General features: G+C 43.9%; 1 protein-coding gene across 2 annotated transcripts in view; it reads left to right on the forward strand.

Moving 5' to 3' along the window:
- Positions 1–15,340, forward strand: part of LOC144505114 (CCR4-NOT transcription complex subunit 6) — a 75,210-nt gene that overhangs the window by 25,650 nt on the left and 34,220 nt on the right. For both annotated transcript variants that reach the window (XM_078230975.1, XM_078230976.1), the window contains one exon: positions 2,711–2,796. In XM_078230975.1, coding sequence (XP_078087101.1) covers positions 2,711–2,796 — 86 coding nt within the window. The remainder of the gene's footprint in view (positions 1–2,710; positions 2,797–15,340) is intronic.

Here is a 15,340-nt window from a genome sequence, read left to right on the forward strand (position 1 = left end):
ATTTGGCCACAGTTCTCCTAATGAAGATATTGAAATGCCTAAAATTGCATTTTAATTGTTTAATGGTCAAGTGAACTACCTGCTGTGGCTTTGATAACTTTAGTTCTAGAATTGTATGGTTCTTGTGTCGTATGTGAGCTGAAATATCTTTTAATAACTTCAAATATTCCCATAGCAGTCTGCAGTGTTCAGACTTGTATATTTCCTGCAACTTACTGTACATTTTAGACTAGATTCAAACATTTTTCCATTTGTTGTTTCTTTGGTGGGAAAACTGATGTTTTAAGTGAAACTGATTGGTTGAAGCATCCATTTGTTGAGTTGAATATTATATTAAATTTCAAATCACAAATGCTACTGTTTCGCTGTTGGGTAGTATCTCTATCTGTAAGAATTTATGACACAGTTGTCATTTAAAGTTTAACTTCTAGCTATTTTAGCACTCATAACCACTTCTGTATTTTTGGAAGTGACAAAACAATGCATTTCATAACACCTACATAGTTATGGCACTTAATTGTTATGTCACTGAGCAAATAAACTCCTGTCATTTTTATACTGGTTTGTAGTTTAGAATTGAGCTTTATCTGAGCTTACACTGATCACATTTGAGTTATGTTTTAAAGGATTTCCAAAAACATCTTTCAAGATGCAAGCTCTTGGTTACTCCTTGCACTTTCATTAGTCTTCCAATTCATGGGGGCGGGGGTGGCGATTCTCCCAAAGAATCCGAAGTGTCAAATTTGCGTGAAAACTAGAGTAAATTGCGCTGGTTTTTTTCAGTGGGAGTTGAGAAGAATCTCCCACACTTTGTACGCTGCAGAGTGCACTAGCGTAAATCCCATTTAAAAAGCAGGGGGTCGGGCCTATTCCCGCTGGAGAGGCCGGCAGTATAGCGCTGAGCAGGCGACTGCATATGCGCCGATCTGTCAACACTGAATTCAGTGCATGCGCAGTGGCTCCTGTCTACTGGCCGGCCCGATCGCTGGCCCCCCTGATGGCCAGCCCTGATCGCTGGGCTTCCTCCTTCCCCCATCGATCCTGACTACAGTGTGGCAGCTGGAGCGCCCCCCCCCCCCCCCCCCCCCCCCCCATTACCGTCAGGTGTGGGGCAGTGTCAAGGTGCCCCCTGGGCATTGGCAGTGCAAGGGGCCCAGGCTGGCACTGCGAAGGTATCAATGTCTAGGGGGCCCTGATTGCCCACCCTTCACTCCAGCGGGGTTGGGCCGCCAGTAAGTGGGGAGTTATAGTAATTCCCACTGGAGTAAAATACTCCTGGCTGGTGGGTGGGTTGGGGGGGGGGGGGCGCGGGGGGAAGGTGGTGTGGGTCGATGCGGGTCTGGAGATTTCAGTCCTGGGCCCACTAATTGTATTCAAACTGCATTTAAATTACGCACTGCATATATAAGCCCAGCGTGGATCGTGGTAAACTGGCCGCGCTTCATTCTCCTGGCCCGCTGTGCTAAAAAATCAGCTCAGTGGGATGGGGGAATCGACGCCATGATGTTTATATTAAAGGGGGGAATGTATTATAAAATAGGAAAGCACAAATATGCCATCTGCAACGTTTCTAATAGTCTTTGCATAATAGAGGACAGTTACCATCTGTGCACAATACAGTTGACATCTACCTTTATTTGTCAGTGTTTTTTTACATTTGATAGTTGCTTTTAACTTGATTTCACAGTATTACCATCTCTGTGTATAGGTATTTTTAGGGTAGGAAACCGACTTGTTAAAGCAGGATTCTAAATTGTTACAATTTACTTCTCATTTATTCATCTTCGCTTTTCAGGCTTGTTTGTCTTGTCTGTGGGTTGATTTCAGGTAGTAATAGGTTAACTAATTTTGGTGAACAGGTGGTGTGGTTAGATAGTCTCTGGCCATGTTTTCCTATGAAGACAGCCCATTGTGTATGCTGAGACAGCAGGCTAAATCTTGCTGGTGTGAAGCACATATGCCATTGGAATTTTTTCTGCTGTAACAACCCATAGTACAAGCTGAAAGCAGTGTAGAGAGATAAACAGCCAGCAGTTATTTCCTTAACTAATGAAACTTAAGGATTGAGAGAATCAGAGAAAGAGAATGAATTAGCCAAATCAGGTGCAGAAGCAAGGAATGAATGATTGATTGGATTAAGAGAAGAAACAAAGAAAAAGTAATTTAAGTATATGCGGGAATGAGATAAGACAATTTAAATTGTTGCCTTTCTGGACCATGAGTTTGATGGGAAATGCACTAACAATTGCCACAATCTAACGGGTACTCGGCTGCATAATAATTACCAGCCTTAAACTTTCTTCAGTGAGTTTCACAGATAATTATAGTGCAAATCTAGCAATCTCTTAAAAATAACAGGCTCAAGATGAGCTGTTATTTTTGTAAAGCACAAAGACCAGTGCAAATTGACCAATTCTGAAGCCATTCTTTTACATTTTGTGTGCTTGCTGGCCAATTTCTGCAGTTGTAACTGCATATGTCCACTAACCCTTTGTGTTAGGCAAATATGTAATGTTTTGTTCTGTCCAAATCTCCACACTGATAGCATCACAAGTTCTTTTCCTTAACTTCCATCACGAAGGGCGAGGGAAGAAGCAGATTTCTTAACATGATTCAGACTTTCTTATGTATATGTAGACCCAATAATGTTGTTGTAACCGTTGAGGTTTACAGGGTACACATTTTTTTGATTTCCTATTGTTTCTTTCAGGGAACTGCTTTTGAATAATAACCTTTTACGGGTTCTACCATTTGAACTTGGAAAGTTGTTTCAATTACAGACCCTGGGTTTGAAAGGTAAGAGGAATCATATGGTGCAATGCTGTACTGAATCATTTTACTTTTAGTAAATAGTAAATTCCATAAGGTAATTTTATTAAATATAGAAAGTATTTTCTTTCCAGATTTTTCATTTCTCCTTCCACTTCAGGCATTATTGATCCCTGGTGCAGCAAGCTTCCATAGTTGCCATTTGACTTCTTGCATTTCAATCAAATTATCATTTTGAATGAGTGAGCAGGTGGCAAGTGTTGGAAGGCTGTGTCGTACTCGCCCTATGATACAAGCAACTGTATTGAAGCAGCATAGTGAGCAGCACAGCTCTGTATATAATTTGCAATTTGTTGACACTTTGCTACATGGATTCAAAATATGGTGCATGCTAATGCGAAGGTTTTAAAAAATTATTCATTCAGCAGATATAGATGTGGCAAGGATAAACTTTTTTGCCCATCCCTATTTCCCTTGGTAGTGAACCAGTCTATATGTTGTAGGTACAGCCACAGTGCTGTTAGGGACAGAATTCCTGACCGTGACAGTGAAGGAATGACTTGTTTCCAAGTCAGGATTGTGCGGGATTTTGAGCAGAACTTGCAGCTGGTAGTGTTATCATGCATCTGCCCTTGTCCTTCTGGGTGCTGAGGTCCTGGATTTGTAATGTGTTGCCAAAGGAGGCTTGCTTTGTTGCTGCAGTGTATTTTGTAGATGGTATACGTTGTCATCACTGTGCACTGGTGGATAAGGGAGTAAATGTTTAAGGTAGATAGTGGTGAAGGGAGTTTGTTGATGGGGTGCCATTCAAATGAGCTGCTTTGTCCTGTATAGTGCAAGTTTCTTGAGTACTGTTGGCGCTGCACTCATCCAGGCAAGTGGAGAGTATTCCACCACACTTCAGACATGCTTTCTAGACGATGGGCATGCTTGGGGAGTCAGGCATTAGTTCAAAATTCCAAACTTCTGACCTGCACTTGTGACCACAGTACTTGTGTGGCTGGTCAGTGGTATTCCCCCCACCCAGAATATTGATGGTGGGGAATTCAGTAATGGGATAATGCCATTAGGCATCATGGGGGGATGGTTAAAGATTCTCTCTTGCTGGAGATGGTCATTGCCTGGCATTTAACCATTGTTACTTGCCACTAGTCAGCTCAAGCCTGAATATTGTCCAGGATTTGCTGCATTTGGAGAGGGACTGGTTCAGTATCTGAGGAGTTGCAAATGTTACTGAAAACTGAGCAGTCATCAAAGAACATCCCCATTTCTGATGTACTGATGGAGAGAAGGTTGTTTGATTGGCTGAGGATATTACCCTGTGGAACCCTTGCAGTGATGTCCTGAGACTGTGATAATCGGCCTCCAACAACTGCAAACATCTTCCTTTTGTGTTAGGTATGACTCCAACCAGTGGAGAGTTTTCCCCTGGATTCTCATTCACTTTGATTTTGCTATAGCTTCTTGATGCTACACCCGATCAGATGCTGCCATGAGTTCAAGGGCAGTCATTCTTGCCTCGCTTCCGGAATTCGGCTCTTCTGTCCATTTTTGGACCAAGACTACAATGAAGTCTGGAGGCAAGTACCTCTGACAGAATCTAAACTGGGCATTTTTGAACAAGTTGTTGTGGAGCAAGTGTTGCTTGTTAGTGCTGTCAATAAGACCACCTATCCTCCTTGCTGATAATTGAGAGCAGGCTGATGGGGCAATAATTGGCTGAATTACGTTTTTCTCTTTATACATATGACATGGGCAATTTGCCCCATTATTGGGTAAATGTTAGTGTTGGAGCTATCATGGAGCAGTTTAGCATGGAACATGGCTAGTTCTGGAGCACAAGGCTGGAGTACTATGGCTGGGAAGTTGTTGGTGCCCATATCCTTCAATGTATTCAGTGCCTTTCTGTATTGGCCTTGCTTGCAGCTACTCCAGCAGGTGATCTGCTGCCATGCTATGTCACACTTGTCTGCCTTGCACCATCCTCACTCACCCACTGTGGCTTATCTGCAACTACTCAGTGACATCTGTCATCTAACTGCACCTACATTGACCTCTTGTTTTATCCTCCACTTTGACCTCCAGAAAATATCTCCAGATTTTCAGTCCTGATGCGATTGCCAAACTACTGTCATTTTATTTTCTGGGTGTCACTGGTGTTCTTTTTGCCCTTCTAATTTCGAGCACCTCTATTTGTCTTCTGGTCTGTGATGGAATTTTAAGCATACCTTATAACATCAGCATTTCAAAGGCCTCTTTTTTGTCTACAAATTTTTATTTATTGCCCAGGTTGCTGTGGCTTACAGGAAAATGGATAGAGTGCGACATCTTCAAGTTTTTTTCCTTGTTTCAAGTTTGAATTTTCTTGATAACACCTTCACAAAATTACTTCTGGCTATCTCTATTCTCGCCCTGACTTCAGCATCACATCCACGATCTTCTGTTATCATTTTGTCCTAAGGAGACAGACTTGTCTATTTATTCCAGTGCGGCACCAGCCACTTCAAACTTCACTCTAGTTCTTTTTAATGTATTCCTTCTGACTCCCATTAATTTGTCTTTTCGATGTTTATACTCATAGCTTCAGTCATTTCTTAATGTTGTGTGGAGTGAATTAAATTTGCTGAAGGCAGGACTTTGACCCAGTGACAGTGAAGGAAATTGGAGGGAAACTTACATGTGGTGGTGTTTGCATGCATTTGCTGCCCTTGTCCTCGGAGGTGGTAAGGATTGTGGGTTTGGAAGTGCTTCAAAGGAGCCTTGGTGAGTTGCTGTGTATCATGTAGAAGGAATGCACAGCTGCCACTGTGTGCCGGTGGTGGGGGGAAGGTGCTGCCAACCGCGATGTTGATAGTGGGGTATTTGGCGATGATAATGCCACTGAATATCAAAGAGAACAGGTTAAATTCTCTCTCCTTGGAGATGGTCATCGCCTTGAACTTGCATGGCGCCAATGTTACTTATCAGCCAAACCCTGAATGTTGTCCAGATTTTGGTGCTTATGGGCAAGGTCTGCTTCAGTATCGGAGGAGTCAAGAATGCTTCTGAACATCAACCAGCAAACATCCCCACTTCTGACCTTATGATGGGGGGAGGTCATTGATTAGGTAGCTGAAGGAGGACTTTGAGGAACTCCTGCTTTATGTCCCAGGACAGAGATGATTGACCTCCAAGAACCGCAACAATCTTCCTTTGTGCTAGGTATGACTCCAACCAGTGAAGAGTTTTCCCTCTGTTTTGCTAGGAATTTTTGATGCTACACTGTCAAATGATCCTCGCCTGAGGTGTGATGATCCTCAGGTTAAATCACCACCATTCGGCTTCTCCCCAAAGGGGAGAGCAGTCTATGGACATCTTGGACAATGGCAACTTTATCTTTATTATGGAGTAAGTACCATGTTGATAGCACTGTCGAGGACACCTTCCATCTTTGCTCATGACCAAGAGTAGACTGATCGATAGAAATTGGCCATATTGGATTTGTCTTGCTTTATGTGTTCAGGACATATCTGGGCAATTTTCCATGTTGGTAGGTAGCTGCCAGTGTTGTAGCTGTACTGGAACAGCATTGTTAAGGGTGCAGCTAGTTCTAGAGCACAAGTCTTCAGTAGTACTACGTGAATGTTGTCAGGTTCCATAACCTTTGCAGTATCCAGTGTCTTTAGCTGTTTCTTGACACCATGTGGAGTGAATCAAATTGGCTGAAGTCTAATCTGTGGTGATGGGGATGTCAGAAGGAGGTCAAGATGGAATATTCACTTGACACCTCTGGCTGAAAATGGTTGCAAAACTTCAGCCTGAACGTTTGCACTGATGTGCTGGGTTCCCCTATGATTTGAGGACAAGGATATTTGTGGAACTTGCTTCTTTTTCATTGTTTCTTTGTCTACCACCACTCATGATTGGACAATTTCGTAGCTCTGTCTATCATATGCTGTTTGACATGCAAATAGTCTTGTGTTGTAGCTTCACCAGGTTGACCGTTCATTTTTAGGTATGTCTGGTGCTCCTCCTGTACTCTTCATTAAAGCAGGGTTGATCTGCTGTTGGCTTGATGGTGTTGGTAGAATGGAGGATATACTGGCCATACAATTCTGCTGATGCTGCTGATGTCTGTGTTTCATTGCCCAGTTTTGAGTTGCTGGATCTATTCAAAATCTATCCCATTTAGCACGGTGTTAGTGCCACCCAGCACAATGGAGGCTATCCTCAGTGTGAAGGTAGGACTTTGTCTCCACAAGGTGGTCACTCCACCCTATACCTTCATGGACAGATGCATCTGCAACATATAATTGGTGAGGCTGAGGTCAAAATAAATTTTCCCTGTTGTTGGTTCCCTTGTCACCTGGCGCAGACCCTGTCTAACAGTTATGTTCTTTTAGGACTCAGCTAGCTCGAGCCACTCCTGGTGACAGACATTGAAGTCTCTCATCTAAAGTACATTATGTACCCTTGCCATCCTCAGTGCTTCTTCTAAGTGCTCAACATGGAAGAGGACTGATTCATCTGCTGAGGGGATGCAGTAAGTGGCTTAATCAAAAAGAAAAAGGAGGCATATGTAAGCTTAAGGAAACTGAAGACAGCCCTCGCAAAATATAAAGAAAACAGGAAAGTTAGTACTTAAGAAGTTAGGAGGGCTAAAAGGGGCCATGAAATGACCTTGGCTAACAGGATTAAGGAAAACCCCAAGGCATTTTATACGTATATAAGGAGCAAGAGGGTAGCTAGGGAAAGGGTAGGTCCACTCAAGGACAACGGAGGGAATTTATGCATGGAGCCGGAAAAAGTGGATGAGGTCCTTAACGAATACTTTACGCCAATATTCACAAAGGAGAAGGACATAGTGGGTGGTGAGTCTAGAAAGGGGTATGTTGATATTCCAGGGCATATTGATATTTAAAAAAATGTGGCGTTGGGTGTTGTGTAAAGCATTAAGGTAGTCCAGTCCCCAAGAACTGATGGGATCTATTCCAGAGTGCTGAGGAAGGTGAGGGAGAAAATTGCTAGGGCCTTGTACAAAATCTTTGTATCCTCTTTAGTCACAAGGGGAGGTCCCAGAGAACTGGCGAATAGCCGGTGTTGTTTCTTTGTTTAAGAAGGGCAACCGAGGATAATCCGGGAAGTTACAGGTTGGTGAGCCTCACATCAGTGGTAGGGAAATTATTGGAGAAAATTCTTAGCGACAGGATTTATTCACATTTAGAAAAATATGGACTTATTAGTGATAGGCAGCATGGCTTTGTGCGGGGGAGGTCATGTGTCACAAACTTGATTGAGTTTTTTTGAAGAAGTGACAAAGATGATTGAGGGCAGGGCAGTTGGTGTTGCCTACATGGACTTTAGCAAGGCCTTTGACAAGGTCCCTTGTGGCATGCTGATACAGAAGATGAAGATACATGGAACCTATGGTGAACTGGTAGGATGGATACAGAGCTGGCTAGGTCATGGAAGACCGAGTAGTGGTGGAAAGGTCTGTTTTTCTGACTGGAGATCTGTGACCAGTGGTGTTTCGCAGGGATAAATGCTGGGACCCTTGTCGTTTATAATATATGTATAAATATAAATGATTTGGAGGATAATGTAGGTGGTTTGATTCGTAGGTTTGCGGGCAACACACAGATTGGGGGAGCTGCAGATAGTAAAAAGGATTGCCAGAGAATTCAGCAGGACTTAGGCTGGAGACTTGGGCAGAGAAATGGCACTTGGAAGTTAATGCGGGCAAATGCGAGGTGATACATTTTGGGATGCAGGAGGGATGTATACAGTCAATGGCAGAAACCTTGGAAGCATTAACATACAGAGGGATCTAGGCATCCAGGTCCACAGTTGCCTGAAAGTGGCAACACAAGTGGATAAGGTGGTACAGAAGATATATGGCATGCTTGCCTTCGTTAGTCAGGGCATGGCAATTTTTATATTCTAAGTCATGTTGCAGCTGTGTAGAACTTTAGTTGGGCCACATTTGGAATATTGTGTACAGTTCTAGTCACCACACTGCCAGAAGGATGTGGAGGCTTTGGAGGGGGTACAGAAAAGGTTTATCAGGATGTTGCCTGGTTTGGAGGGTATTAGTTCTGAGGAGAGATTGGAAAATAAACTTGGTTTATTTTCACTTGAATGTTGTGGGCTGAAGGGCAACCTGATGGAAGTTTACTAAATTATGAGAGGCATGGATAGTCAAAGAACAAAGAACAATACAGCACAGGAACAGGCCCTTCGGCCCTCCAAGCCTGCGCCGCTCCCTGGTCCAAACTAGACCATTCTTTTGTATCCCTCCATTCCCACTCCATTCATGTGGCTATCTAGATAAGTCTTAAACGTTCCCAGTGTGTCCGCCTCCACCACCTTGCCCGGCAGCGCATTCCAGGCCCCCACCAACCAACGTTCTATACAACTGCAACATCAGACCCCAACTTTTATACTCTATGCCCCGTCCTATAAAGGCAAGCATGCCATATGCCTTATTCACTACCTTCTCCACCTGTGACGTCACCTTCAAGGATCTGTGGACTTGCACACCCAGGTCCCTCTGCGTATCTACACCCTTTATGGTTCTGCCATTTATCGTATAGCTCCCCCCACGTTAGTTCTACCAAAATGCATCACTTCGCATTTATCAGGATTGAACTCCATCTGCCATTTCTTTGCCCAAATTTCCAGCCTATCTATATCCTTCTGTAGCCTCTGACAATGTTCCTCACTATCTGCAAGTTCAGCCATTTTCGTGTCGTCCGCAAACTTAATGATCACCCCAGTTACACCTTCCAGATCGTTTATATAAATCACAAACAGCAGAGGTCCCAATACAGAGCCCTGCGGGACACCATTAGTCACAGGCATCCAGCCGGAAAAAGACCCTTCCACTACCACCCTCTGTCTTCTGTGACCAAGCCAGTTCTCCACCCATCTAGCCACCTCCCCCTTTATCCCATGAGATCCAACCTTTTTCACCAGCCTACCATGAGGGACTTTGTCAAACGCTTTACTAAAGTCCATATAGACGACATCCACGGCCCTTCCCTTGTCAACCATTCTGGTTACTTCTTCAAAAAACTCCACCAGGTTAGTGAGGCATGACCTCCCTCTCACAAAACCATGCTGACTATCGTTAATGAGTTTATTCCTTTCTAAATGCGCATACATCCTATCTCTAAGAATCTTCTCCAACAACTTCCCCACCACGGACGTCAAGCTCACCGGCCTATAATTACCCGGGTTATCCTTCCTACCCTTCTTAAATAACGGGACCACATTAGCTATCCTCCAATCCTCTGGGACCTCACCTGTGTCCAGTGACGAGACAAAGATTTGCGTCTGAGGCCCAGCGGTTTCATCTCCCGTCTCCCTGAGCAGCCTTGGATAGATTCCATCAGGCCCTGGGGATTTGTCAGTCTTTATATTTCCTAAAAAACCTAACACTTCCTCCCTTGTAATGGAGATTTTCTCTAACGGGTCAACACTCCCCTCCGAGACACTCCCAGTCAACACATCCCTCTCCTTTGTGAATACCAACGCAAAGTATTCATTTAGGATCTCCCCAACTTCTTTGGGCTCTAAGCATAATTCCCCACTTTTGTCCCTGAGAGGTCCGATTCTTTTCCCTGACAACCCTTTTGTTCCTAACGTATGAATAAAATGCCTTGGGATTCTCCTTAATCCTGCCTGCCAAGGACATTTCGTGACCCCTTTTTGCCCTTCTAATTCCTCGTTTGAGTTCTTTCCTACTTTCTTTGTATTCCTCCAGAGCTCCCTCCGTTTTTAGCTGCCTGGACCTAATGTACGCCTCTCTTTTCTTTTTGACCAATCCCTCAATTTCCCTGGTTATCCACGGTTCTCGAATCCTACCCTTCCTATCCTTTTTTACAGGCACATGCCTATCCTGCAGCCCTAACAACTGTTCCTTAAAAGACTCCCACATGCCAGATGTGGATTTACCCTCAAACAGCCTCTCCCAATCAACAGCTGCCAATTTCTGCCTAATCCCACTAAAGTTAACCTTCCCCCAATCCAGCACCTTACCCTTGGGACACCACTCATCCTTTTCCATCACTATCCTAAAGCTAATAGAATTGTGGTCGGAGTCTTTTTCCCAGGGTACATAGGTTTAAGGTAAATAGTAAAGAAGGTAAAAGTTTGAAGGAGATTTGAGAGGCAAGTTTTTTTACACAGAGGGTGGTAAGTGCCTGGAATGCGCTGCCAGGGGAGATGGTAGAAGTAGATACAATAGCAACATTTAAGAGGCATCTTGACAAATACATGAATAAGCAGGGAATAGAGGGAAATGCACTGTGCAGAGGCAAAAGGTCTCGAGTTTAGAAAGGCTTGGTGGGCCAAAGGGCCTGTTCCTGTGCTGTACTGTTCTTTGTTCATTCTACAGATGTCAGATGAAAAATAACTCCTTCCTGTTCTTTGTTCAGGAAGTTTTGTTTCAAAGTTTTTGTTTGACCTGATGCCATGAGGCATCATGGAGTCGAGTCAAATATTGAGAACTCCCAGGGCAGCTCCCTCCTAACAAAATACTACTGTCTATTACCAGTGGGAGAGGGCATACTGGAGAAGAGGGTGGTGGTGTCTGGAACAGTGCCTGTAAGGTATGGATATGTCAAGCTGTTACTTAGCTGGTCTGTGGTTCAGCCCTCACAATTCTGGTACAAGCCTCCAGATGGTAGTAAGGAGGACTTGGCACATGCAGCCCTGTCTACTCTGCATTGTCATTTCCAGTGCTTTGATCAATGCCAAGTGGTTCATTCAGTTTCATTCCTTTTTTGACTTTTTTGTAGCTGGCTTGTACAACTTGAATAGCTTGTTAGGCTGTTTTGGAGGGCATTTAAGAATTAACCATATTGCTGTGCGTCTGGAGTCACATGTAGGCTAGGTAAAGATGCTAGATTTCCTTCCCTCAAGGACATTAGTGAACCAGATGGGTTTTTACAAAAATCAACAATGGTTTCATGATCACCATTACTGATATTAACTTTTAATGCCAGATTTGTCAATTGAATTTAAATTCCACCCGCTGCCATAGGCCCAGAGCATTAGCTTGGGCTTCTGAATTGTGAGTCCAGTGACATTACCACCTCATCACCACCACCCCTTAATGATTTGGTGAGTATGACTATGGCTGTTGCTCGACTAGTCAGTGGAACAGCTCTCCAAATTTAAGCACAAGGCCCTAGATGTTGGCAAGGAAAACTGAGCAGGGTTTGCCATTGTCCTTTCTGGTGCCTGAGTTGACGCCAAATGATTTGTCTGGTTTTATGTTTCTTTGACTTTTCTGTAGCAGTTTGATACACAATAGTGGCTTGCTAGGTCATTTCAGAGAGCATTTGAAAGTCAGCCACATTGCTCTGGGTCTGGAGTCATGTGTAATCTAGACCAGGTAAAAACAGCAGATTTATTTCCCTGAAGGATATTAGTAAAATAGGTTCTTGTGTTAAAGATTGGAAAATGTAATTACCATGATTCAGTACAGTATGACAGAACCGAATTAAATTGTTTTGCTAAATTTCATAAAGTAAAATGTATCAAATTTATGTTCCAGTTTTGTTACAAAATTTGTCATTAGCGGGGTGATCTCTCTTCAGATTGGTCTTCACTGCCGACAGGACGAGCCAGTTGAAATACTAAAAATGATGTCACACGACATAAATGCCTTAATCCTGCTCATGTTGTCAAGGGATGATCTTAAAAAGAAAAATTTTAATTCAGTCTGAAGTTACAATACTCAGCAATGTAAGGGAGCTGAACTAAAAATTCCAAGGGCAGGCTGGCTTAATGGCTGTAGCTCATATTAGACAAACGATGTCTTCATAATAAAAAAACTCATCACATCAGTGCCCAAGTCCTTCATCTTGTGATGAGCCTCATACATGGAATGCATTCCATTACGTTACATATGTGTTCTTGGATTGTTGAGCAGTACTGACCAGTAATTTTAATAGCTAATTTGGACTGTTATGTAAAATGCCGGTACGCAACTCCAGGTATAAATACAAAGTTAGCTCAGCTGAGTTTTTTATAGTACGTTACCAAAACCAGTATTTTCTGCACAGTACTTCTCAGCACTGATTTGGGACTTAGCGTTTGAACCAACTCAAGGTGCAGGGTTTGGCAACTAGGTTTCTTAAAGCAGCTAAATTGGCTCAGATGCTCATCATACGCATTTTAAATATTTGTCTATATTAGAAGCTGAGTAGTTCTTGTATGCTAGCTAGTGCAAGTCACTGACATTTTAAATAGCTGAGTAATGCTTTACTCAATACTGGATTTGGGCTAACAGCTGCCCCAGAGGGGACCATCATACAACCAACTAATTATATTATACAGTTTCCACATACAGGGTTTTCTCTACATATGCATGCACTTTTTAGCCTAGTATAGGGGACAGAATCAATAGGTAATATTCTACTGCAAATTATTTTCAAGTGTGCAATTAGAGCAGAATAGTTAATTATTTTGTCTCTGGGATTATGATGAATATTTTTCTAAACTAAGAATAGTTTTTGACCAAACAAGAACCAAAGCTGAATGAAGACTAGGCTTAGTATGTCAAGTCCATGTAGGGAACACTCTCAAGGTTGTGCATTTGATGTGCTCATCAAGCCAAATTCTGCCATCAGTTTATCGTGTGAATAGTAATATTGGGATCCTTCAAGCAGTGGACCAGTTGTTCTCGACATTTTTGCTTCTTAGGGCCCCCACCCACGTATCCCCCTAACACAACACAAGTAATTTTTCTATGTAACAGCCATTTCAGCACTGCTTCCACTCACCATGTTATCGCTGTTGCTATCACAGCACTGCAGAGCATACTGGTCCTTGTGTCCATCCTACTCCCTCCTTCCCTAGCCGTAAGCTCCAATCACTTGACCTCCATAACCAACCCGGACATACAAACTCCTCTCCCCGAACGACCCCGAGGAACACCACACAGACCCGAAACAATTCCCCAAACTCACAGAAAAGCCTCCCACCCTATAAAAAGAAACCCTCCAACCCCCTACCACCTGTCAAGGAAACCCCAGGTATTCTTTTCTCCCCCACCTAGCCTTCTCCTCTTTCCCCCCTCCCCGCGCAACCCACCTACTACCTCCCAGTAAAGACCCCCCCAATTCCAGAGACGTGGTCAGCAACATGCACTCACAACCTCCCAAAACAAAAAAAAGGGAAACCCCTTTCCACAGGACCACTCTCCAACACACGCACACACCACCTTGACATCCAGCCCATTTTCCAGGAACACAAAAGTCCCCAACCTATCAATCCCCTTCCCCCTAACAAACATCACCTCAACGAACACCCCTCCCCAACTATCCATGCACCCACTACCCTCTTCTCCTAGGGGCACCCACCAAACCCCCTACCATTTCGCCTACATGTACATCAAAAACCTCCCCACGTACCTGACGTAGCCTCAGTACATCACCCTGTACCCCCTACAACTAAACCAAGTCAGAATCCACCGGATCAAATGTCCGGACACTTCAACATTGGCCCCCTGAAGAAATCACATAGAGGAAATGGGGACAGGAGCTGGGCAGAAACTCACAGGGAAGAGGCCAACTACACCACCACCATCTAACCATCTAGAGTCATGGAACCATTGAGACATGCATTGGAGGCAAGACCCTTCGGCCCACCGAATCTGCTCTTACGACAACTACCACTAAAGATGGGTTAACCCCATTTTCCTACACGGGTTCCAGAACAGGGAATATTAAGAGATCTCAAAGACCCACCCAAATATAACTTGAAAAGTGGTCAGACTTTAGGCCTCATTTAACTTCCCAAGCAGTGCAACCCAGATGGCCACCATTCTCTCAATGAAAAAGGGCTTTTCTCAAATCCCTTCTGAATCTACTGACCTTTACCCTAAAATTATGCCCTCCTGGGACGGACCCCCAATCCAAGGGAAACAACTACACCCTACCTACCCTAAAATCGGGACCCCCACCATCTTGTACACCTCCATCATATCCCTAAGGGAAACCCAAAAGAGAAGTACTCCCTCATCACCCTCACAATACCTGGTGCTCTCTCACACACAGATAACCCCCCCTGGTCCCCAAAGGGCATGAACGCCTCCCTTGTTAACCACTACTGCTCTAGGCATTTACAGGATATTTTGGGATTTTGCCCAATACAGTACGCAATCCCTCCCTCCCTCAGGCACCCTCTTAACCTCCAAGTTTCTCCTTCTCTCTTTTCCCCCCGGCACCCCACATACCCCAAGAACAAAAGAGCCCCCCCCATTTCCTTTTTTCCCCCACCACACAAATACACCCCCGTTCACCACTCTGCACAAAAAAAGACTAATGTGAATAAAAATGGAAAATCTCCAGGGGACAAGAAGACAACAAGCCACAATATAAGGGCAAGGCATCACCAGGGGCAACGAGAGTTGGATGTGAGCCAAATGAAAAGTGGCAGAGAACAGAGAGAGAAAACTGAATAGTATAGTACAGGAACAGGCCCTTCGTCCCTTGAAGCCCGTGCCGATCAAGATGCCCTAACTAAACTAAAAAAAACTTCTGCGCTTGCTCAGTCCAATCCCTCTCTTCCCTCCCTATTC

Source organism: Mustelus asterias, chromosome 16, assembly GCF_964213995.1.
Source record: "Mustelus asterias chromosome 16, sMusAst1.hap1.1, whole genome shotgun sequence".
NCBI lineage: Eukaryota > Metazoa > Chordata > Chondrichthyes > Carcharhiniformes > Triakidae > Mustelus > Mustelus asterias.